The sequence below is a fragment of the Grammomys surdaster genome, unplaced genomic scaffold, assembly GCF_004785775.1.
Source record: "Grammomys surdaster isolate TR1022 unplaced genomic scaffold, NIH_TR_1.0 275, whole genome shotgun sequence".
NCBI lineage: Eukaryota > Metazoa > Chordata > Mammalia > Rodentia > Muridae > Grammomys > Grammomys surdaster.
In genome coordinates this window covers 2,646,759-2,673,140 of record NW_021604716.1, presented here as the reverse complement: position 1 = coordinate 2,673,140, position 26,382 = coordinate 2,646,759, and the positions used below count along the sequence as shown (strand labels likewise).

Here is a 26,382-nt window from a genome sequence, read left to right as displayed (position 1 = left end):
GTAGTTTGCAACTACATCTAGTGGCTAGAGGCCAGCATGGTCCCTAATTTCCCTGATGCATAGGAAAACTCCCAGAGAGACAGGGAAGCTAATGGTTGCAAGGGCTGGTTGGTGGCTTCACTTCCAAGAGCTGTGTGACTCTGGCAGGTTCTCTAACAGCTCTGTGCCCTGATTTCCTGATAGGTTTTCCTTTTGAGTTGTAAATGATAGCTTGGTCTAGAACTTCCTGGTGGAGTAGCTATAATTTGAGATCTGATAGGGGGGTTGACAATTGCGTGTGTGTGTGTGTGTGTGTGTGTGTGTGTGTGTGTGTGTGTGTGTTTCATACGCACATATGTGTGCATGTACCTGAAAGCCAGAGATCAACTTTGGGCATCATTCTTTAGGTGCTGCCCACCTGGTTTTTGAGACAGGGTCTCTCATTGTCCTGGAGTTTCAAGATTCAGCTAGGCTGGGGGCAGGGGCAGTGAGCTCTAGAGTTCCAGCAGTCTCTGCCTCCCCAGTGCTGGGATGGCATGTGTTTCCTACTACAAGTTATGTGGTCTTGGCATGTTGAAGGGACCCTAACGTAGTTTCCCTAGGTGGAAAGGTTAATGGCATATGAGTGTAGAAGGTAATAAAGAGGGAACATGGGGACTGGAATGAACTGGCACAGTTTTTTATGCCCAACAGGCTTAATAAAACAAGGCCAGGGTCTAGCTAGGACTACAATGGCAGAGACTTGTTTCTTGTCTTCCTATCATTTAGTTTCGTTTCTGTTGTGATGGGAAAAAAATATTGATGGAAAGGAACTTAGAGAAGGAAAGGATTTATTTAACTTACACCTTTAGGTCACCAGCCCTTTCTAGTTTCATCCTGGTACCATGATCATACATTCTGACCCAAAACAGCTTGGTGAGGAAAGGGTTTGTTTAGCTTACAAATCTAGGTCACAATACATCACTGAAGGAAGTCAGAGCACGAACTCAAGGCAAGACCTAAAGGGGGAAAAAAGGGGTTGGGAGAGGAAGGACTAACATTGTCTGCTGCCTCAACCTCTCACTCATCTAGCTTTCTGTTTGTTTTGTTTTGTTTTGTTTTGTTTTGTTTTGTTTTTCAAGACAGGATTCCTCTGTGTGGCCCTAGCTGTCCTAGAACTCACTTTGTAGACCAAACTGGCCTTGATTCTCTTGCCTCTGCCTCCCATGCTAGAACTAAAGGTATGTGTGTGTGCCACCACACCCAGCTTCATCTAGCCCCCATATACTGCCAAAATCCACTCAGTTAAGGATGGTTCTAGCCATGGTGGGCTTGGCTCTTTTACAGTAATTAATAATCAAGATAATACCCCACAGACATGCCCATAGACTAATCCTATCTACACAATTCCTCAGTTGGGGTTCTACCATCAGTGACTAGGGTTTATCAAGTTGACAGTTGAGGTGATGTGGACAAGTCCATTATTTCAAGAAGTCAAGGCAGGAATTTAAACATCATAACAGAAAACAAACATTTAGATCATTGTTTACTTGATGCTCAGTACTCAACTCATTTTATTTCCTCTTTCACAGTGGGCCTAGGGAATGGTGCCACCCACATGGACTAGGTCATCCTACATCAATTAGCAATCACAACAATTCCTGATAATCATGCTCCTTAGGCTAATCTGGTCTAGATAATTGCTCAATTAAGACTCTTTCCAGGTAATTTTAGGTTGTGTCAAGTTGTCCATTAAATCTAAGTAGCATAGTCATCTATCTATCCATCCATCTACCTACCATTTACAGACATCTGACAACCATAATCTTTTGTTAACATCAAATAATAAGAAAAGTGGAGTTTTTAAAGGAATAATTAGTCTCCTGCTGACTTCTCATCCCTTTACAAATGAGCAGCTTTCCATTTCTCCTTCAAAACCATCATCTTTCAAGGTTTTCCCAATAAGACGTATTATCTTTTTAGATACTTTTATTCACATGGCATATATCCTGCTCACTACCCCTCCCAGTCAACCCCTCTTACAGTCCTTTACCCATGCCCTTCCCCTTCTCCTCTGAGTGGGTGGGGGCCTCCCTGAATATCCCTCTACCCTGGCACTTCAAGTCTCTGTGGATAGCCTTTTTTAAAATTCTGAATATAAAAATGTTCTGTGTTGTTTTATTTTATTGTTTCCTTATTTATTCACTTTATATCCTGATCACTGTCCCTCCTCCCAGTCCCCCTTCCACGGTCCCTTCCCCCATCCTTCCTCCCCTTCTCCTCTGAGAGAGTGGAGCCCTGCCCCTACCATATATCCCCCAACCCTGGCACATGAAGCCTCTGCAAGGCTAGGTTCTTCTTTTCCCACTGAAGTCAAACAAGACAACCAAGTTAGGGGAATGGATTTCACAAACAGACAACAGCTTTTGGGATGGCCCTCACTCCAGTTGTTCAGGACCCACATGAAGATGGAGCTGGTACATCTGCACATGTATAGGGGGGCTAGGTCCAGCCTCTGTATGCTCTTTGGTTGGTGGTCAGTCTCTGAGAGGTGTTTTATTTATAACTAAAAAAGATCTAACTTCCTACTTCCCATTCCTCCCCCTTCAAATCATCAGGTTAGCCTTTTGACAAATGTCTGTCTATCCATGTTCCTATGTGTTGATGAGATAGATTTGTTGTATAATAAAAACATGAACATTAATTTCCAGTGAATTTTCATGACTAAAGATATTCTTTACTTGTTTGGTTTAATATTTGCTGTAATTTTAAATCCATGTGCTAGTAATAAGAGACGGTATCGTTGGGAGTAAGCAGTCTTTAGGATCCAGCCCTTCCCAGTGAGATTAACGTCCTTGCTAAGGGATCTAAAGAACCACCTACTCCTTCCTGCTGTCCCTGGTAAATGCACAGTAAGGAGGCCAGGCCATGAGCTGAAAAGTAGCAATTTACCACTCACTGACTTCTGTTTCCTTGACCTTGGATTTCCAGCCCCGAAAGCCATAGAAATAAATATCTGTTGTTTATATGCCAGCCAGTCTGTGGTATTTTGTTACAACTCCTGGAATAGACTACCACAGGCCCGCTGTTTTGGCCAGAGGAGTGTCTAGATGGATTTACATAGAAGAACAAAATAAACCAGAAAAGCCTAGAAGCTACCGGAACAAGGGAATATGGGACTGCCCAAGGAATTGGACCATGGAGGCTGCTGAAGACAGTATCACAGGCTGTGTGGCTTAAATGAAAAAAATGCATGTGCTCCTAATTCTGGAGGGTCTAAATCTGAAGTCAGGGCATCTGGTCCTCTGGAAGTCTCAGGGACAACACTTTGCTGCCTCATGCTAGCTTTTCAAAGTTGTCAGCAGTCCTTGAAAGGTTCAGGTTTATAGACTATTATTTCCATCTTTGATTCCATTGTCATTAATGTCTATTCTCTATCTATCTATCTATCTATCTCTATCTCTATCTCTCTCTCTCTCTGGTGTGTATGTGCATATGTATATGAATAGTTTCCTCTAAGACAGCTGTTTTGATCCACTCCATTGTCATGTGACCTCTTAGCTCAATGACTATACAAAGACCCTATTTCAATGTCAACTCACCTTCAAAGATAACAAGGAACACAGGTAACAGGAATCAGAAAGTTAACCTATGCTTTGGAGACAAAAGGATTCAGCCCAGGATAGGTAGAAGGCCCGGGGTAAAGGATGGAGGAAGAGCCAATGACACATTCTCTGACATGAAACAAAGAAGAGCCCCAAATGATCCTGAAAATAGAGACATGAAACCTGCTTGCCCAAAGCCCCTGCCTGTGTTTTTATTAACCAATAAGTACTTAAAAGCTCTGAGGTTCGTGAGAGCAGGCTGCCCATCAGCTCCTTCAAGTTCCTTCCCCACTGGCACATGTAGCTGGCAGCTTCCACATGGGCCCCACCAGCCTGGCTGCAGTATCCTGTTTTCTGCTCCTTGCCAGATTTCTGGTTGGTTGCCACCTAATTCCTTTGAGCCTGGACTAATTTCTTGCAGTCCTCAGGAAGCATTGCTAATTCTTGAGTCTTCCCATCTGGCCAGTCCATCCCCACCCTCTGTAGAACATGCACATTTCCTATCATTTATACTTGCAGCAAGATGGTGTTATCATGTACCTTAAAACACAGAGAAAGCCCTGATGGTCAGATCTCCTTCCCTCCCTCCCTTCCTTTTGCTGGTTTGCAGCTCCCTGGGTTCCTGTGTCCTAGATTGTACACCAAAGCTTATGTGTATAGAAGCCGAGTAAAAAGGGTCCTGGGGAGTATAGAGACAACCCATAAAAATGCTGGACTTTCTCTGCTGGCATGCATATAGATCAGAATGTCTGGAGCCTTCCCAGGTCTGGCTAGGAACAGATATGGATGTGACGGACCAGGCTGTGACCCAAGTCAGCATGATCGTCCCTTTTGCCAACTTAGAAGCTGTGGAACAAGGAATAGTTGCAAAATCTCAGTGAAGCAGCTGAGAACAATGAGGATCCTGCTCATTAGCTGAAGGCCCAGGCCAAGCTCTGCCAGAATCCATTCCTGCTACTGCAAGGCCTTACATAGTTGAAGGAATTGTGACACTTCTCCAGTGGTTCAGAGTAACTCAGGCTTGGGCCCCCTGCCTCTTGACATTGCTTCAAGCCCTCAGTAATCCCCAGCAATGTACCATCTGTCCTGTCCTTACCATTTAATTATCTGTCATCCTCAATTTCCTTAGAGTACTGACAACCACTTCTAAGACATACCTGGGTCTAAGAGCTCATATAAAAGTTTAAGAGGGAGATTAAAAGGAACCCCAGCGAGAGTCTCCAGCACCAACTTGTTTGAGACTGTCAGAGATCCTGCGAAGGCATGAAAGGCACAGGACTTGGACTCTGCGGGATAGCACAGACAGAAGAAAGCAGCAATGGGCTGGCAAGGGAGTGACTATAGTCTTTTACCCATGCTTAGCTCTGGTCCCACTTCATGTCTCTTATGTTCCAGCCACAGAACTGGTTGCAGACTTTGTCACTTTGTCCCAGTGTTAAAGCCATATTGATGGCAAAATGACACAGATCAATAGAAACCAGGCAGAAAAGAAGACCTCCTGGTTGACTTAGCTCAGAGGATAAAGGTGGCTGTCAGCCAGGCTCTGTGGATGTCAGGGATTAGGCAATCGAGGGCAGGGCCTTTGTTTCAGTCCCAAAAGGCCATAAGGGCATCTATTCTGCAGCAAATGGGATTCTTCCATGTAGAAAAAAAGCAAAAACAAAAAAAAAAAAAACAAAAAACAAAAAAAAACAAAAACAAAAGATCTCCATCAGCTAACTTCTTAGCTGACCACTCCTTTTCTCTACAATTCATAGATAGCAACTCCAGGGGCTCTGATGAGGCCATTCTTCATGGATTCCCAACCTTAAGATCAGCTCCTGCCACAGTAACACAGAGTTCACTAATAGGAGGGAACTGTATCATGAGTTCTGTCTGCCAAAAAGAGAAAAGAGGATATTGGCAGATAACACTTTTCCTGCTACCTGGAGAACCTTTAAATCTCTGTCCATAAAGAAATCCTACTACCTTTTCAAGATCTAAGCCTTTCTATACACATTTACTCAGACCTGCCCCAGGAAGAGCTGGACACTTTTTTTTAAGGCACATAGCCCTGCCTGTCATGAAACTCACTCTGAAGATATGTGTGCCTTAAACACACAGAAATGGCCTGTGTCTGCCTGGGGTTAAAGGTGTGCACCACCAACGCCTGCCCCTTGAACTCTTTGGGACAGCTTATATCTTGTCTACACCTTTGTCGTGGCATTTGCATTTTGTTTGTTTGCTTATCATACATTCAGTGTGAGACCCTTACGAGGTCACAGGCATTTCTTCAAACATTCATATGAGTATACACGTATTTTGACGAAAGTCATCCCTTCCCTCTTACTCCCCTTCCTGTTAATCACATTCACTTTCCCCAAGCCAGACAACCTTGCTTCTGCTTTCCCGTGTCTCATGATTATGTGCATCTATGTGAAACCTGTGATCCTCTAACTAAAGAAAACACATGGTTCGTATTTGTCCTTCCACGTCTCACTTATTTTGCTTAAGATAATTCCGGTTGAGTTCATGTTCCTGCAAATGACCTCATTTTGTTCTTGCCTATGGCTGAATAAAACTCCCTTATGCATTCACCTGTTGATGACACCTAGGCTGATCTGTAAATTGGCTATTATCTGAGCACAAATGTGTTTGATATTTGTTTAGTATTTTCATACACAGATTCTTCCTGGGCTGTCAGTTCTACAATATGTGATTATGCATCCATCATCTTGGTGTCTTCAGTACTTGGAAATGTCTGGGGACCACAGGCTTGGATGATTGGGAGACGTGGAGGATGTCCCTCCTCTGGCTGAACAGAGAAACCAGAGTCCTGGGTTTAAAAGAAGCAGCTACCTGCTACTGGTCACTAGTCTGTGCACATTCCTTAGAGCTTTAACCTGTGCATTCTGTGTAGCAGTGACCGTACCTGTAGACTGTAGCACATCCTGGCCAGCCCTGATTTGGCCTTACCTCACTTGGGGGACAGTTCTACCCTTCACTCACTGGATATGAGAATCTTGAGAGGTCAGGGAAGGTCAATTTGAGATCCTTGGGATTAAAATTTTTTTGTTGGGGCTGATATTCCTCCCTAAATACTGAACCCATGTCACTTTGAAACAGCCCATAGGTATGAGGGCAACATATTATTGTCTGAAAACCCTGACCATCAGACTTCATTTCGTCTCTGTGACCACAAGAAAGGAGTTCTTCCTCTTCACAATGTCCATTCCTTCCCATGTTTACTGTTTATTCCTTTCTTCTTCTGTGCGCTCTCATTATCGCCCTCTTCTGGCCTCTGTGAGCACTGTATCCCCACTCACAACTTGCCTCCGTTCCACTCCCCACATACACATAATTAAAAATAAAATAAAATCTCTTCTTTAAAACACTGTTCCAGTCTTACCAGCTGGCCTGGGCACTCTCTTCCTAAGCAGTGAGGTTTGACTGTATTTTCTAGATCGTGTCCCTATTATTAATTCTTCACACATCTAAAGAAGCTGGAAGAGAGCCAGCATGAGACTGCTGACTGCGTTCTCAAGGGGGCCTTACCCCTGGCAAGACACTGCGTCCACTGCCATTCTTGTCTACAAGGGAGGCCACCCTGCCAGGAAGAGGTCCTGCCTAACTACCTGGCCCCTCTCTATACAGCAGAACAGAGTGACAGCAAAAGGCAACACCTGATAAAATAGACCAGGGGGTGTGGGGCAAACACATTTATGTACCTTTTAAAAATGCACCTAGTAAAAATACTACCACACTTGATAGGAAAAGGGCTGTGTGTCCTTATTGTATAGAGGACCTGTGAGAAAGCAGAGTGGGGAACCAAAGTTTTAAAATGGAGAAAGATGTGAGCAGAGTCATATATGAAAGGCAAAGCAAATGATTAATTTTTAAAAATACAAAGTCAAATAACAGAGACATGCATGGTATCTTTGGAGGGATGTGACTCGGCAAATTGAAACACTCATTGTTCAAGAAACTACAGTGCTATGAGACCTGATGATCACAGACCTGTTACTCCAGGTACTTGAGAGATTAAGGCAGGAAAACAAGTTCAAGGCCAGCCTAGGCTACAGAGGGAATTCAAGAGTAGCCTGGGTACCTTAATGAGACGCTGTCACAAAGAGAAAAAAAAAGTGTGGCTAAGGGACATAGCTCAATGGTAAGGCATGCACAAGCTCTGGATTAAGTTCCCAGTACTGCAAAGAACAAGACAAAACACTCTGTAGTGCTGGCAAAGATATTGAGAGATGGAAATCGGGGAAAATGAGCCTTAAAACCACCATGGTGGGGAGGGGGGTCCTTTAGGGACAGTGTGAGGGAGTTACCAAAGGAAGAAATCAGAGTGCTTGTCTAGAATGTGACAAAGCCTTGAATATGATTACCAGCAATGATTAGGAGAGTCAGGAAGAAAAGGAGACAGAGGAAGAGGAGGAGATGGAAGAGGGAAGGGGACACGGAGAGAAAGGAGCTGAGGGAGGGGAGAAGGAGGGAACAAGGAGAGAAAAATGGAAGAAAGGAAAATAAATTTTGTTTTTGAGGGTATTTTGGTGGTAGAGGAACTATTCATATCATTGCATTATATAGAAAATTCCAGGATCATAATGGGTAGAAAGCATGAAATCAATTTCGTGTATGACTACATGCTGTATACAGTAAAATAAATAGTTGGATCAAAATGTGTATATAAAGATTGTTAGGAATTTTCTCTGCATTTTGTAAAATCTCTGGCAATTTGTTTACTTCTTCATGCATTCCATGGGTCTTTTGGTAAATCGTATAAAAGTAGAAAACGGTTCTGTTGCAAGTAAGTGCTTCTGATTGCCATCAAATCCTTCCTTCATTCTTCTGTCCCAATTGCTCTCATTCCAAGATTCTAACTTTAACTTTCCTACACTAAGGCTGACCATTCCCACAAACACATTGTGAGTCAGACTTCCAAGGACAGGCCACGGACTGCTCTGGGTAACCTGTGGAGATGAATGACCCTTTAGCAGAAAACATCCTTGCATTTTCTTTGACAGGAGCAGATGAGGTTCACTGTTGTCTCCACCACACCTACCCTTCACATACCTGCCCTAGAAATATCAAACACTAGGCTATCTGTTGAGAGGCAAGGTCAGCATGACCTGAGACACATCTGCACTATGCACGTTCTTTTTGTCTGTCCTCAGTGGGAGCAAGTCCTTCTCCTCTGAGAGTTATTTTAGCTTATATTTGAATTATTTTAAAGAGACAATACTTCTGTGAAGTTAAGGATATGACTCCAGATGAGACAGACAGATCAATGGCACCATGTTGAGTGTCCACCCTCTGCCCACTGTGAGGCTGGTTTTCTCGTGTGTCTTAGAAGTAAGGAGAACAAAAATAAGTTGGCCTTTGACCTGTTGAATGGAACATGGTAAATCTGCCAAGAGCCAGGATGTGGTGAGCTGGAGAACCAATGATAGAGTTCAAAGGCAACTTTTCCTGTTCATCAGCTTTGTGGTTCAAGGGAGTTAACTTCTCAGAGCAGCAGTCTTCTCAGCTAGAAAGTGGGGAAGAGATAGCCTAGACCTCCCCCAACTCTGTTCATTCATTGAATCCCAGTCTTCAGAGGGGCCCAACAGAGACCCTGTGTCTACATGGAATCTACTACTCTTCAGAGGTTGCCGTTTAGAAGGCACAAGGCCATTTTGGTCAGACGTCTACAACGAGGAAGTCTGGGTACCTGACAGTTGACAGCTATAGAGCTAACCCTTCCACTTACTTGCAACATGTCTCTTTGAGCAAATTATGTATCTTCCTGCATTTTAGGATGTACCTCTGAGAAATGGGAGCTGATAGCATTCACACATAAGGGAATACATATATTTTGCATGTCACTCAGAATGTTGTAAAAAGTTATTACATTGCCTAGTTGTTTGAGACATTTTCCCTGGTTATAAAAAAAGGGGGGGGGGAATCTAGGAAACAGACCAAATTCCAAACATAAGAAAGTACCTGTTCTTTTCAGTTCATTCGGTTTGTATTTGTGTAGCTGTGAGTTTTGGCTAGCCCTTTCCGCCCTCCCCTCCCCTGCCTTCTTACCTGAGAGCTCCTTTGGATAGCAGATGCATAGGGTTAGGTCTATAACCAGCAAGCCTTGGTTATACTACCATGTGGTAATATTATTGTTCCCTCTCTTGGCAGGTCTTTCAAACCAGACTTCATCCTTGTCCGACAACATGCCTACAGCATGGCCCTGGCTGAAGACTACCGGAGCCTAGTCATCGGCCTCCAGTATGGAGGACTTCCTGCTGTCAACTCTCTCTACTCCGTCTATAACTTCTGCAGCAAGCCGTGGGTGGTAGGTGATAGATCAGCTCATCTGAAGGGAACTGGGAAGCATGAGGTGGTCCTGTAATGGCTCCATTTCCCCAAAACAGAACCTCAGCAAGGAGGAAAATCTTATTTACACAACTGAACAAACAACTTGACCTCAGACCTTCAGGGAATTGCAGCCTTGCAAATATTATGTGTAACACATTATGATACAGGATCGTGTTATAGGAATGTTAATCTTGACGAAGTATAGCTCAGTTGTTACAATGCTGGGCTCAGTCTCCACTGCTTCATAAACCAGATGTGGTGGTGGATACCTGTAATCCCAGCACTTAGGAAATGGAGGCAGGTGGATCAGACAGGGACTTCCTTGGCTGTGTACTAAGAGTTCTAAGCTAGCCCAGGCTATGTAAGACTCTAACTCAAGCAAAACCAAACATATATTACTGTTTTTTAACATTCTAGCATAATTTTCTTACTGTTGCCCTTCAACATTATTAAACACTGATTGAATGCTAGAAAACTGGGAGAGGCACCCATGCTCTCAGTACAATTCATGATGACTTCATTCCTCTGTCCTAGAGAGGAGAAGGCTTACTTTCAGGCTGAATAAGAAACTGTAGGATCTTAGGGCTAGTGAACGGTGAAATCAGAACTCCAAAGCCCTCTTTCTCCAACTCAACTCTCACTTTCTCCCCATGGGTTCATTAGTCTCAACCATTCATTTGCTTTACTCAAGTTTCCATTCAAACATCATCAAAACTACAGGGTCTTCCTAAGATGCCAGCCCTCCTCCATTCTCTCAAGTACTCTCCACCCCTAACTCCATTCTGTTACCCCACAAATAGATCTGCATCTAAATGATATCATTCCTTTAGCTACCATCTATCTCCCTTAATACAAGCAATGCAAACACACACACACACGACATCGGGGTGTCTGTTGCTTGATCGCCTATTCCACTGGGACAGTCTATTAACAAATATGACAAGTGTGTCATCAGTTCTGATACATACCTTGATACCTCGGGGAGAGGGGACTAAGACAGCTCAGATGTGAAGAGAAAGTGCTATGAAATGCCTCAGCTCTCTGGTCCACCCTGTTGGGCTGCCTATCTGTCATCACCTGGGAGAGAAGGGCACTGATTAGTCTGGACTCTGGAGCTAGTTTGCCCAAGGCCAAGTTCCTCCATTTAATGTATGCCCTCAAGCAATTTCATTAACCTCTCTGAACTTAGCATCCTTATTTTTAAAAAGATGCTAATAATAGGCCCTTCCTGGTTTTCAGTAGAGGCATGTTAAGTTTTTGTAGTGGAGACTGGTACACAGCTACCCACAAGAGATGGTGACAACTGTTGCCTCTTACATATGGACTATGTCTATGCTGGGATGTCACTCTGTATTTGTTGAATGGCTCCTTGAATTAATTTAATACATGTGGATAGTCTTGGCTGTGGTCATCCTGGCTTTGGTCTCTTTATGTCAGCAGACTCGTGGAATCTATGAATTGAGTACCACGAGAAGGAAACACTCCATTGTTTTGATAGCAGCAACTTTACTAGCATTCACTATGTCCTGTACTCAGCCCCAATATGCACATCCTAATGAGCAGGGATCTCTACTGTACAAAGGAGGAAATGAGGCCCACATAGCTGGCAGTAAGTACTATAGCTCTTCTCCATAACTCATGAGCTTAGCTCTAAGTTGCACTCCCTCCCTGAACTCCAGCTTCCTTATCTATAAAATGAAGGATACCCGAAAACATCATTTCTCACACTTCTGACGTTCTCCAAAAATGACTCTGCACACTTGGGCTATTTCTCAAGAGGGCACAGGAACCCAGTGTAGAGCAGGAATTTCCTCAGCTTTCTTGTCTTTCTGTCCAAGATCTTAGCATTTGCCTGAAGCAAAACGTGGCTCTTCTACCCACCAGATACCTATGTTTGGAGAGTCCAAGTTGTTCTGGTATCTGCTTGTAATTTTCCTTTGCCTTCTGAGTGAATAAGATCCTTTTAAAGCTCATGAGGACCACCATTTGCCTGCTTCTTAATCATGCCCTGCACCTGAGGCTACAGCCATGGCAGCCACTGAAAGGCCTTCAGAAACAGTGTTCTCCTCGTCCACACAAGCATCCTTCTTTATTTTATAGCACAGGTCCAAGGAGCCTTCCTGATGCTCCCTGTCCTCCTCTATGTCCCAAATCCCCCATGCTTCCTACTAGCACTAACATAACATCTCACCATAACATCATAACATAGCATCATCACCATAACCATAACATCTCACCCTTGTACTGAACAAATTAAGAAAGTGACATTCAGAAACCTACAGTGACCCCTGCCCCTCCAGGTCTCATAGCTAGTACATAATAGTAAATAAATTCTTGAATTTGAATGAGAGAGTCTGGGCTCAGAGGGAGTATCATGAAGTGCCTACAATGCTGTCCTACCTAGAAAGATAGACATTGCAGGCAGAGGAATGGCAGGACTCCGAACGGCTATACCGCGGGCAAGGACCTTAAGTGAAATGGCTGAGAATGCAATTAAGCACTTGTAAAATGTGGTTGAACTGTAGCCAGTTACCTGCTAGGTCAGGGGCAAGGCACAATAGGTAAAAGAGAAGTGGTATCTAACTAAGGAGGGTGAATTTTAATCCTAATGCTGGAAAACAGTTTCTAGAACTTAGCGCAGGGCAGCCATTTGAAGGCCAGGGTCAAGTGGGTGCCAGGATCCTAGTGGGAAACCCTGGCTGACTAATGATCTCTCCTTTTCTCTCCCAGTTCTCTCAGCTCATTAAGATCTTCCATTCCTTGGGTCCTGAGAAGTTTCCACTAGTGGAGCAAACATTTTTCCCCAACCACAAGCCAATGGTGAGTGCCTTTTTAATTCTGCTTATCTTTATAATGCAGAATTACCTTGCATTTCTGTCTCCTAAGTCTCTTTGGGCAGCTCTGGCCTTGCTTCCTGGTTATCTGGACTCCACATAGGAGCCATCACATCTTGTGCTTGTGGGAATGTCTAGTGTTCCTCAAGGAACCTTGAGGAAGGTTCAACTTCTCCAGGGTAAATTCAGGCAATAGGACAAGTGACAAAGGTACTTGGCATTCTGTGAAACTCTGTTAATTGTTAACATATCAAGGCACATTTTGAGCTGGCATCCTGGATCTAGAAGCAGAGTATAAAGGGAAAAGGCATTTTGATGTTAAAATGTTGTCTCCAGTGCACTTTTCCTGGGACCTGGTTTCCACTGTAATTTTAAAAAAACTATGATACTTTATTTGAGCTAATAATTAAAGAGCAATGTGCTACAAATTGATTTCCTTTCCTTGGAGTGTATCTCTGGGAGTCAACTGGGGCCAAGCTGAGAATATGTGGCTTCACTACCTATTTGGAAGGTTTAAGACTAATATCTTTCTTACTGAGTTGGAGAGTTCAGTGTCCACAGCTAAAATTTTGGTAGAAGTATTCTGAGCTCTTGAACTCAGTTTATAACATGTCTGTTTATGTGATTGGTGAATGGTCAGTGAATTTGGTTATGCAAGAAACGAGAGTAGGGTGTACTCACCATAGCTATAAACTGTGGTTGGATTGTAGAATCCCAGGCGTCAGCTGGTGAGCTGGACAGGCCTCTTTGAAGGCACTGTCAGGTAGGGCTACAGGCTTCAGTGGGAGCAACCTAGCCAGTCAGAGGCTCTCACTGATTGTCTATCTACTGTATCCATGACCCGTCAGTCACAGAATCAAGGGTGTCTGGTTGTTGTGAGTAACTATAGGTACACCTGAACTATCAATTTAACTGAAATGAAAGCAGCCAGATTAGTAATGAACTTTCTAGGTGTCTGTTAGGGTCTTTCCAGAGAGGATTAGCAAAGCCAAAAAAGACCCACTTGGAATGTGGGTCTTTTAGCACCATCTATGGAGTGAAGAGCCCAGATGGGATAAAAGGAAATGGAGGAAATCTGGGCTCAGGCATTTTCTTTTACTTCTGGTCTACCATAATGAAAGCTACTGGTCCTACCATGGCCTCCTGGATACAGTGAACCAAAGCTTCTGAAACCAGGAGCCAAAACAAAATAAATCATCTCCACTGATATTTTTTCCTGGTATTTGGTTATAACAATGACAAAATATGATTACAGATCATCTGTAAATATTCTGAGAAAATTCAGGATTTGTCTTCAAAGTAGTTAGTTATTAACCACAACCCAGTCTACTGACTAGATTTTAGACAAGAATTTAATCTCCTGAGAGCAGTAGATCCGTATAGCAGTTTGATGAGAGTCTGTGCAAATGTGTATATAACATTATGCCTGGCATATGGTGGGTGCTCAGAGTGGAGGACTTTCAAACAGGGGCAAAGACTATGACCTCGAACACTAGCAAGGGAGGCCCCACAGTTAGATGAGTGGTGTGCAGTGGATTGGAGCTCACTGAGAACTGGGAGGAGCTCTCCAGCTGTCCTAGGGACTCAGAAATTCATGGCAATGCCAACTAAGAACTTCACTCATGATTTCAATTAGACCATTGACAATGTCAAGTATGGCTGCCTACAAGCTTACACTCAGTCATCCACCTGGGATTCTCAGGAAGAAAATAAAATCTCAGGACTATACCACCCATTGGCGATTTATACAGAGATCACTCAAACACTGGATCCTGCCAGTAGAATGAGGAAGTTTAGTTAGGGCTGGATTAGCAGGCATAAGGAGTTAAGGATACCTCTCCTGAAATCTGTTGCAAAAAGGGGTTTAATTGAGATAGCCCAAGCTATAGACATGGGTGGAAGGAGATTGTGTGCAGGTAGTCAGAGGAAGACAGGCAGAATCTGCTTGCAAGATCCTCTCTGATATCAATTATAACCTCCCAAGACAGGACACAAGAAGGCAACAGACAGCAGGTGTGTGATAGAAATAAAACCACTTTACTGTTTAGAATAAAGGACACACTATAAAAAGTGAACATTATGCAACATTACAAGACAATATACATTCACGGAATATAAAATTCATAAATAACATGGAGGAAAACTGTAAACAGTGCTACAAAATTTAGCAACAAATACATTCCATCTAGATGGGGTTTTCTCTGGCTGGTGTCTCTTCATCACTACTGGGCTTCAGCACAGCTGACTTGCTAGAGGAAAAGTAGACAGAGAATCTAAGGTATCCCTGTCCCCAGAGCATGGTCCTTTCCTCAGGTCCTCTCCTCCTCAACCCAAACAGCTAACTTAGATATACTAAGACCTCTCTCGCCTGCCTTCTCCCATTTCAGTGTGTTTCCACCGTCAGACTTTTTTTTAAAGTTTCTCTGATACAAATACTAAAGTGATATTTTTAACTTTAAGTGTCTGGGAGCCAAGTACCTAGATGGCACCTTGATGTGAGGCAGGGAAGAGTAATGCCTCCTGAACTCACATTGTCTCCCAGACAGATCTATCCCCAACAGTCACTGAGTCCTTTATCGTTTAAGAAGCACAGCATGAAACAGTGTTTATATGGCAGAGCTAGGACTGGAGAAAGTAGACACTGGGGTCTCCTTAAGCTCCACATCCTGGCTGTAGAAGAGGGCTAGCCTGGGCAACAAGAGCCTGTGCAGAGGAATGCCTTGGTTGGGAGGCAAAAAAGATTCCTGGTTGAGACAGAGAGAGCTTGGAGTCACAGTTGCCATGGCCCTGGACTGCAGAAATCATGGCTTCCTGGCTGAGTAGGAGAAAGGTTTTGGAAAGTGGGTGGCAGATGACCCAGGACAAGGACATTAGTGAACTTTTGATTTTTGTTGTTTTGTTTTTGCTTTTTTTTTCTTCTCCTTCCCACCCTTAGGATTCCATGGGGAGGAAGCTGGAGGAGTCTGTTTCTAGTACCTTCCATTTCCTTGAATCTCCATTCTAGCTGAGTGCTTGCATCCCAGTATTCTGCCCTTCATTCTACTGTAGAATTTGAATCAGAAAAAAATGGCATGTGGGTTTTATTTTTTTCTTTCTTTTCTCCTCTTAGACACAGTGTACACACAACAGCCTACACGTGGCACATGATTTAGCAAAATGAAACATTCACAATATGATTGAAATATCAAAGTGTCTCAGGTACATAAATGACTTTAAATTATACAGTAAGTGAACAGGTGAAATAAACAAAGCTATAGCTTATTGAAAGCTCAAAAACCGCTCTCCGATGATGTGACTTTATAAAAGACCCTTCCTTCCCCAGGACTTCTTGCCAAGACCTCAACAGCCAACTGGGGCCATTGGTTCTGCCAATTGGTTTTATTGTCAGGTCGACTTCAGGTGCCTCATCCTCAGGCCTCACCTAAAGTCTGTCCATGTAGGAGGGAGGTGATGACACAGGGATTGAGAATGGCCAGAGACCTCTTGGAGAAGATGCTTGGGTATGCATACGGGAGAACACTTGAGCAGGGTAGATCAGGAGCTCCATATTAGGAGACTCTGAGGTTGAAATAGACAACTTCAAACAGGAAGTCAGAGGTTCACCTCTTACGAACCACTGGCTTGCTGACCTCAGCTCCTTCTGCTGCACACCATGGAAAGGGTTGTGTCTTCTGCTCCCTGTCAGCACATGGGAAAGATTTCCGGGAATGAAATTAGCTAAGAGGAAACTTGACACCCATCTCCTGAACTGCCTTCCTGCCCTGCTATTCTATCAAACACCTGGACAAAGCAGTGGTATGTGTGGGGTGGGGGCAGACTAGAACTTGTTTTTCTCTCTCTCTCTCTCTCTCTCTCTCTCTCTCTCTCTCTCTCTCTCTCTCTCCTTATAATTGGTAACTGTGTTTCCTAAAGTGGAATGAAAAAGGTATGATACTAATAGAAGATAAATACTCATAATCTGAAAAGAGACAGAGGGTAATTGTGTTAAATGTCACCACCTTACCAGTTCCAACTCTGTGCAGTAAATTCTCACCTCCTATTGGCATTGCAAGGTTGACACTGAAACTTAAAATAATCTTATGTAATAGGAAAATTTATACTATATTTTTATTTTAAAACAAAAATACAACACAACCAAAGGCCTACAGTTGGACGGACGGCAGATCCTGGCTCCCTCAGTAACCAACCATGTTCATTCTGTGAGATGACCACCTCAGGAGGTGACATTCATCCACTACTGAGCTGGGGAAGAAGTATATGCTGTCCCCAGATCCAGGAGAGGAGTCATTTCATGGATGTAGGATGATGTGCAACTGTCCCTTTCATGAGAAGACCCCTAACCTAGCACTCATACTCCCCTGCCATCAGCCAACCAGTAAGGCAACTAAGTGAAGGGTACCTCGAACACAAAGCAGAAGGAAGAAAGGAGATGAAGGGTCAGATAACCCCAGTTATAGGGACAAGAGGGTGCTGAGTGTGGTCAGAGTTTCAAATTTTAATTCAGATAAAAAAAAACTCAACTTGGAATGTCACAATTTCCCATCAAACAACAACAAAAGAAAAGAGATTAAACTATTTGCATATTTAACAGCATTGAATAGAATTCTGTGTCCTATAAAAAATTAGCTCATAATCCCCTGTGGGTATATGCAAATGTATATATAAACACGTCCCCCTAGATGAGCTAAACACTACTTTGGAAATAATATTCTCTACCCAAATCTACTTGACTATATCTGTGGATAGTGTCAGGTGTGTGATTCTCCAGCTTACATGTTGGCAGGCTTTCAGCCAAACTTTCCCAAGAATTCCCAGGAGACTGTCTCAAGGGAGGCAGGAGAGGAGAGACACTCATCTCAGCCCTTTGTCTGAGGTTTTGTACAGATTGCCAGGTTGCCTGCTGAACCCAGGCAGATGTTTAAGCCTCTGCCAACTCAGAAAGTTCTTTTACTTTTGGATGTTTGTTCCAGAATCTGAAACATCAGGTCAATCCAAGTATCACAGGGCTGGGAAACTGTGTGACCCACTCCTACAGTCTGTCCCTTCCCTCCCTCACGCTGACATGCAGACATAGACAGACTGTCTGATCCAGACACACAGTTGTATATCCTCTGTGTATAAGGCCGTTCAAATACCTGGCGTCTGTCTGCTTGCTGCCCTTGACTGATCGGGAAACAGTTGGACTTCTGCCAACTTCCTTATCCATGTTTCCTGTGTACTGGGATGAAGAAGTGTATATGGAAGTGGGTCTAGGATGTGGTCAAGAGAGAAAGAAGAAAGATGAGTAGCTATTAAATGCCCCAATGGGATAGATTTTTCAATTTTTGTTTTCCTAAAAAAATATAGGTTATATATCATGAAGAAGAGGCGTATACATGCCTCATTCTTTCTGGCTTGGCACCAGAGATCCCCAGTTGGAAATGGGTGATGTCAAAACCAAAAAGAAGGAAGTAGGGGCAGGGCCAGGAAGGTATTTCCAAATCAACTCCATAACAGCAGAGACTTTAAGTGTCCCCAGTGCTAAATTTGCAAGAAAACAGGCACTAATTTCATTGTCATCATCTGGGAAGAGTTAGTGTCCGGGACGCTCAGTGGGATGGGAAGGAGGTGAGGTGGGGCAGGTCTGGGTTCAGGGGTCTGTGGCGTTGCTGATGCTCTTGTCTGGGGGGGCCCATCCTCGGTACCAGCTGCAGTAGCCACCCTTCTGCCGGATGCAGGCGTAGTGTTTGGACTGATAGCCAGGGTACCCAAAATTGGAGAGCATGTCGGTCCAGAGACACTCATTCTTAGAAGTCACAAAACAAGGCAAGTAGTAGCAGGACTTGATCTGTAATGACACACAAGCCACAGTGAGGGGACTGCACCATGGCAGCTCAACCTAGATTCAAACCCTGGAGTTCCTGCCCTTTAATGATGCCAGAACAATTACACTAGCTACTAGCTCAAACCATTGAGAATCTACTGGGCACCAAACACATGAGATTATTATGAGGATTAGGGAAGAGAGTGATTCAGCTTCGTCTCATGGCCTTGTATATGGGGAAGGGACTGGACCTGGTTGACAGCCGCTGATGTCAGTAGGCCTCAGCCAACCTGCTCATGTGGGCAGGGACCCCACTGAGTCAGCTGTCAGAGTGAACCCACTTACAGCAGATTGGCAGAACCCTCCACCAAAAGTTCTTGTACCTGTCATTAGTCTTGAACAGCAGGGAGGGTCCGGGATGCTGAAGAGCCCTCATAACCCAGCAGCTGCCAAGAAGGCGCCATCCAGGCAGTGAATACAGAACAAAGGCATTCTTCAGAGCTTTCTTGCCTGCCTTGCCCCAAGACAGCATTCCTTACCACCCCTGCACCACACCCAATAGGCTGTATGTCCCAGCAAAACAGGAACCAAAACTTCCAGATTGACATGCGCCCGTAGAACTCACCTTGCAATTGCAACCCAGATGGTAGCGGTAATTGAGGCCCTTGCGCTGGGACAGTGTGAGGTGGTCCCACCTCTCCACAAAGTTGCACAGCCCTGTGTACACCTTGCCTTCATACACGCGCCCTGAAATAGAACAGGAGGCAAGGGGGTAGGCATTCTGTTAGATCTCTAGACTGTTAGGGACAGGCACTGACCCTGGGTTTGAGACACCTTCCCCTTAAAGCTGAAGTTCTCAAAGGCAACGGGTCTTAGCATTCCTTAGGGATTTGGGTGTTGCCATTACTCCAATGACACCCTAAAGATCAGACTGTCATATAAGACAGACCTAACAGATTGACTGGCAAGAGCTGCAGAAGAGGCAACCTATTTCTAGTTAGGGTAAAACTGAGATACCACAAAACCAGGACACAACCAGATACACAATGTAGCCAAGGCTGCCGGGCAGGACTGGGTAAGCAAGCCAGACCCTTCACCTCTGGAGCTGTGTGTCTGCAACCCTCAGGATGTCACTGACTCAAGCTTTGGCAGACCCACCAGAGCAGAAGAGCGGTACCTGTGTGCTCCTGAGGACTCTTACCTGTCAGCAGGTACTGGTATTTGTTGACTTCTAGCTTAAGGCCACAAAGACTTTCAGAGGCTTCCGTGTGAATGTACTGAACGTGAGGCATCTTACTAAATCCTCGGTACATCTGTGGACAAAAGGAACATGACCATGACAGACAGCCCAAGGTCCAATCAGCATGCTGCTGTGTGGTGTATGAGTTTCTGATTCCCCTGTGCAGCCAGACAGTGGCAGGCTATGAACTCATCACCACAGGGTTCCCTGAACAGGAGGCCATCTGTTCTGTTCCCTGAGCCAGGATGGTGTCTTCCTATCCAGCCATGTACACGTTCTATCCGCCTGCCCTACCGTACTCCTCTACCTACACATCTACACATCACAGATTCCAGGCAGGTACTACGAAAAGCTCCCAGGAAAAGTTCCAAGGGGACAACCAGCCAGAAAGATGATCCTCACATGCCATTTTCAGTGATAGGCTGGTGTATACGACAACTTTCTTACAGGATTCTCACAAGGGCCCTGAGAGAAGGTGCTAAGAACTCCATTTTTCAGATAGGGACACTAATAGAAATTCTATTTGGCTAGAGGAGGGTGAACTCAGGCCAAGCATTGTCTTAAGTTTTTATTTTTCTGAGCATCTGGGGTGGCACTGAGTTTATTTACTTAAGGTGAAGTCCATACACATGAATGTAAAAAAAAAAAAAAAGCAAAACTTCTTAAGGATATCATTATTACTAGGTTAAACCATGTAAAATTCATCTACAGCATGATTGAATGAAGCGGCTGCCCCTCGGTAACATCTGAAGCACAAAACAGTAAGTTTCATTGATAATGTGTCAAAGGCAGTATGGCAGGAGAATGGACAGAGAGCAGGGATGTTGGTAAACTTCCTATGATGTGTAGAATGACCTCAGTTACAGAGTTATATGGGCCTGGGGTTAGTGACACTGAACGTAAGTTACTGCTAGAATATTTAACCACTGAATGTCCAGGACCTTAGATGCAGGAAGGAGCCTTGATCTCACTTTATAAGGTTCAAGCCTGAATCTTAGCTGGGCTCAGAGGTTTTCTATAGTCACACAATTGGTAAACAGCGGGTACAAAGTCCAAGCAAGATAACCCATAGTCTGTGGACTTAAGGATCATCTGTCACTATCTCTCCTTAAAGCCTTTGAAGCTTAGGACCCAGGACTTCCACAGCAGCAGAGGCTTCATCCATCTCTAGCTCTTGTGGGTCCTGTGTCACAATGTCCCCTGAGAACCTGGCTTTGTAACATTAACAGAGACTGAACACATTCTGTGACTCTAGAATAGAGTCCATGTGTGTTACACAAGCCCCAATCTACTGAGGCCACACTGCCAGCTGTGAGCCGAGGAAGAGGAAAGGTAGAAGGGGACACTAAGGCCTGGCCTGATCCTTTCCTTCTAAGGGCTCTGAATGCATGGTTGTCACTAGCCCTACACTAAGAGCTTTGCAATAGAACAATTCCGAATTGTTCATTAATTAATTCATTAATACAAGCCAGCGTGCCCCATTGGTGCCTCACAAATACCCATCTAGACCTGATGGGCTGGCTTTTGTTGTTGCTGCTGCTGCTGTTATTTTGTTTCTCCTCATCTTATAACAGGCAATTGACTAGTGGAGACAGGTGGTCCATAGGGCACAAGCCTGTCTGTTCACAATCTAGAGAGAACCAGGCCTCTGCTTGTTTAGGGAGTATACTGTCCTGATGCCATAGACACCTTCTGAACCCCTCTGTTATCCTAGGGCTTTGCAACTGAACAAGTAACAGAACATGGGGTTTAGTTACACCATGGAGGAGCACGGCTGGTGGGTCACATCAGAATGATGACATGTTTGATGCTGGACGATACCATTCTGGCTCCACAGGAAGCACATTTAAGACTCCTGGCGTGTGCAGTGCCATCATCATGGCCTGCAAAGAACAAGACACACTGACTCCCATGCCAGATAAACTGCTCATGCTGTTTCAGGTTTTGGTAAATATCTCCACTAAGTGCTTAGTGGATGACAACACAGTAGGTCTCAGCAGGGACTAGATAAGAATCTTGCACCATAAGAGTCTCCGGCATTGGAGGACAATGGCTCCCTGAGGCCTGAAAGTCAAAGGGTCTTGCAGCTGGAGGAAACCCTGCTGGTGCTCATTTGCCTCAACAAACCACTAAGGAAAGGGCCCAGCACATTCCAACTGCCCAGCAGATCTGTCCTGCCCCCGGTTAGGACAAGCAAAGCACATGACCAGCACATGTTCCTTTGGGATCCTCCTGGGACCAACTGGGACATAATGTCCCCCACGTGCTGTCCCTTGCAGCCTGCCTGAAAGCATGTCTGTGCTGCACAAACAATAGCCCTGGCAAAACAAACTGCTTTCCCATGGTCCTGATGGGAGATAAGGCCGCCACAAATGACAGAGGCCACTTCTGGAAACTTCCACCTTTGCACCACAACTCGATCCCAACTAATCTCTAAGTATGGGTTTACTATAAGCTCCTGCAATGTCCTTAAACCCTCCCCTCCTCCCCCCACACTGTGAGGTCTGTGTACACTCAAGGCATGCCTGAGAGAAGGAAGAAAGGTAGTGTGCCTGCCTTTAGAGGTCAGATAGCCTGGATTTCTCCTGTCCTCTGATCTCTAAGGTTACTGCAGTCCTGCTCCAAGATTGCCAGGCTTCCATATCTGACCCTCTTGGGTGGACTAATCCAACAAAACAAACTCCAAGGGTCCAATGCCAGCCTCTGCAGCTTGAATCCCAACACTTCTGATACGCCCTTTGCAGGTTGCACACCAATAGTCACCCGTTAGCTCACATACCAGCAGACCCGCCCTGGCCTTTAAGTGCCCCTGAGGGAACTAGACATGAGCAGGTGAGGGGAGCCTCCCCAGCGGGCAGAAATGAGTAGTCTGCCTGCAGGTCCCGTTCTTTGTTAATCTCCTTGTCCTCCAAGACCCTATAGTTGGCCACCTTCTAGTCTTACACTCTTGCCTCTTACATAACTTCCAAGTGTTTGCAGCCTCAGCACTAAGAAGATAAATATGAGGCTGTTTCACAAACGTGTCATGAGGCTAATTTATACGAAGACTTAGAAGATCGTATGCGGCACAGAATACGCTCAATAAATGTTGCTTACTGAAGTAATAATTGTGACAAGCATATCCTTTTCTCCCCATCTTACAGCCCAATCAGCACTAAGCACAGGGTGGGCTGAAGAGGACTGGGGTGAATGGAAAGACTCTAATTCCTATCCAGTACCTGCTCTGACATGCAGGCAGATGGCCCCTCCAGATAAAAAGGCATTGACAGGTTATGTGCGTCATAACACAGGGCTGGGAAAAGAACCAAAATTAATGAAAGACATGAGCTATGGGTAATGAGGAAGGCCAGACAGCAGGGCGACTTGGGAGTCATGGCCACCTCACCAACTCGTACAAGCTTCCCTCCTCCAAAGAAGCTCCTGTCACACCTTTTGCAGGCTGCACATCAAGAGCCACTTATGCTTACAAAAGGTCCCCTCATGCCTCAACTTGAGACTGGAATCTGCCCTTAATTAAATGCATGACTTAATTAAATGGCCATACCATTTCCCACTGAACCGAATCAGGAATAAGTGAAAGCTGACCATACTGAACACCCTATCACCCTGACACCATGAACCCAGCTGAAGAACAGTGAACAGAGAGTCTGAGCAGGCTAGCCTGGGAGTGGCTGCTGGCAGGCTGGTGGGTGAAAGTTATGTAGCCTCCAAACAACTCCAACTAGTGGGTGTGACAACAACCAGGGACATTCTGCTTACAGAAAGGCCTCTGGTAACTGGGCTTCTAAGCCCTGAAGGCAGGAAGGAAAGCAAGCCAGTTTAGGAATTCCTGCCTCTCAGCTATTTCTCTGCAGTAACCTCAAAGTTTCTGACAATGGAGGTTGCTGCAGGGTTAGCAGAGGAGGGGCCTCCACAGTGGTCAGAAGCTCTGGCTTTCCTTTCCCCACTGCCAGAGGTTGCAAAATGGGGCTTGGGGTCCTTAATACTCTCCTTGCTTGCCACCTCCACCCACTCCTGGCCTCCCGGCTGTCTGAAGACATAAGCTGCTCTCATGACCAAGCTCAGGCAGCCAAGGGCAACCGGCCAGGGCTGACTCTGAACATTACATAACCAAGAGCCTGGGAGTGTTTCCAGAGAGCAACAGGTTCCACAGAATTAGTGCATCTAGCCACAGACCTCAGGAGGGAATAAAGAGGCCTGAAGGTCAGCCTCTAGGATAGCTGGGCTCCATCCAGGAGTGAGTCACCCCTCACTCCCAAGAGGAGTCCAACCTGAGCCTCAACACTGGTCTCCTCTGAGGATTTTTTCAGACCTGTGGGTCTTGCCTCCATCTCTTTCCTTAGATGGGAAGCATTCTCCAAGTTCTGCCTGTTATGTGTCAGAACAGCCCACCCCAGTATCCGAAGCTACAAAGATCAGCAATGAGTAAAAGGCCAGGCAGTTCACAACCATCTTGGAGTTGTGACTAGTCAGTGCATGTATCTTCTCCCCTCACATGACTATAAACATAAAGTAGGAAACTGCCTCATGGATTTACAGGCTACAAACATGGAGATCTTCATATAGCCAGGCACTTAGAAGGCACAGGGGGAGAGGAACAGCTGAGTTACTCAAGCTGAAGCACCAGTCCTTAATACCACTTAGGCAAAGGAAGGACATGCTTTCAGCAGCTCCTACTGGCTCCTGCTTAGAAAGGACACTACCAGTTAGGATGCTTGAACAATGAGGGGTATAGGGTGTTAAGCCCCACCCCACACTACCAACAGATGTCCTGGGAAAGCCAAGGTCAATGAGATCTTTAAGAGTAGCAACAGGACCAGGACATGGGTTTTCTGGGTTTTCCTTATGATAGACTTCCCTGGAAGGATTAGAAATTTAATGTGCTGGTGACTGGTCTGATAATGTGAATGTGTTTAGCAGATATTCCTGATGAAATATATAATGCAGGAAGACAAACAAACAGAGCTTGGAAATAGAGAATAAGTGTGCTTAACACTTACTTAGTGGAAAGACTGGAGGAATGGATACCTCCCATACAGCCTTAGTGTTTACACTGGCTCTTTGGGCACAACATGGCTTGCCTCACAAGGGCTCTTGGGACCATGTGGTCCAATTTTCAGAGGTGTTAGACAGGTCAAAGAAGGGCAGTGACTGGACTGAGGTCTCATAGTCATCAGGTAACAAAGCTATGTGCTGTCTGATTCCAAGGCTCAGCTTCCTAACAAAGACCTGTGAGAATTCCTAACTCTACTTGTGCTGGCTTTGGAGCAAGTAGCCACCATGTCTGCCTGCTGCCTCGGCAGCTCCCTGGAGCTGGCTGAGGATTCTACACTAAGCAAACACACATTCCAGTTCCAACCATTTGACCTCCCTTGGCCAGGATTCTTCTGGCAAACCCCCCAAATCTTTCCTGGGGCCAGTGATGATGTCACTCACCTTCATCTGCTTAATAGTGTAGACCAGAGTGCCAAAGGGCCCCTCCTTCACCAGCTTCTTTCCCACCACTTTGGCCCGGATCACTGTAGAGAGAGAGCAAGACAGAGAGGGAGGGGTTTAGGAAGGCCTGAAGCACACCTGGAAGGGACATCGCATCACTTACTGATCCCCTGTCTCATCAGGGGCTCTTCATGTCCTGGCTTATGCACAAGGATGTGATGAACTCCAGCTCTCTTAGCACCACAAGTCAGCATTCTGTTTGTCCCAGAATGCACAGCACTAAGCAAGGAATTTCATTCAAGTCTAGATCTGAGGGGGCCTAATGAACGGTCTCCATCCCAGCTCCACAGTTGTAACCCAAGATAAGTAGGAAAGTTTCATTCCAGCTTCCTATCCCTAAAACAAAATCCACAGTAGTCCAAAGTCTCTGAACTGAATGAAGCAATTAGGTGAAATGAAGCCGGTGAAACATTTGACAAAGGGAATGTTTCATTAGATAGATGCTATTAGAATCATCATCCTTAGCACCAAAAATGGAAGGATCGCTGCAATAGGCACACTCAGTGCACACCTACCATACCGTCATTATCAGTCATCACTTTCTCAACTGCCGCCCACAAACAATGTCTGTTGTCTCCAGACATGCAGAGAATTGGCAGTGTCTGGCACTCCCTGGTGAGACTTTTCTCATCGATGAAGAGGAATTGACCAAGATGATTAAGACACTGTTCCATCTGTGTCTACTAGACTGTTTGTAAAAAGACACCTCTTCCCTCCAAAGTAGTCTCCAGGGCTCTTTTAAACGAGCTTCACAGAGCAATCAATCAGGTATTGAAAGGGGTTAATCATCCTGTGTGTGTACGTGGGGGAGATCACCTAATTATAGCAGCTTGTAAGAGGCAGGAGCTGCTGCAGGGGGGCAGTGTGGCAGCCAAAAGCCTCCTGCTAGAACTTTGCAGGATGGAGGCATTTTTACTGGCTCTGAGCCAAACTCTTCAGCTCTAAGGGGCTATTGATGTTCCCACCTCAAGTTCCTTCAGACACAGAACACACAAACACCTCATTCCAACCCACTTTTTGAGTAAATATCCAAAAAACTATTTGATGAATAGAATACCCTTTATGGATGTAAAAGGGTATTACACACACACACACACACACACACTCACA

At 44.9% G+C, this 26,382-nt stretch overlaps 2 protein-coding genes across 4 annotated transcripts in view; one reads left to right on the top strand and one right to left on the bottom strand.

Moving 5' to 3' along the window:
• The window catches only part of Syn3 (synapsin III), a 416,223-nt gene that overhangs the window by 121,255 nt on the left and 268,586 nt on the right, over positions 1–26,382 (top strand). For 2 of the 3 annotated variants that reach the window (XM_028776968.1, XM_028776969.1), the window contains exons 4-5: positions 9,720–9,876; positions 12,630–12,719. In XM_028776968.1, the coding sequence (XP_028632801.1) occupies positions 9,720–9,876; positions 12,630–12,719 (247 nt within the window). Of the gene's footprint in view, positions 1–9,719; positions 9,877–12,629; positions 12,720–20,487; positions 20,532–26,382 lie in introns of those variants that run through there. The other variant, XM_028776970.1, reaches the window with a different exon arrangement.
• The window catches only part of Timp3 (TIMP metallopeptidase inhibitor 3), a 51,564-nt gene continuing 39,931 nt past the window's right edge, over positions 14,750–26,382 (bottom strand). Inside the window, exons 2-5 of the mRNA XM_028776971.1 lie at positions 25,213–25,295; positions 19,738–19,849; positions 19,162–19,283; positions 14,750–18,560 (exon numbers count right to left, since the gene is read on the bottom strand). Coding sequence (XP_028632804.1) covers positions 18,363–18,560; positions 19,162–19,283; positions 19,738–19,849; positions 25,213–25,295 — 515 coding nt within the window. The 3' untranslated portion in view covers positions 14,750–18,362. The remainder of the gene's footprint in view (positions 18,561–19,161; positions 19,284–19,737; positions 19,850–25,212; positions 25,296–26,382) is intronic.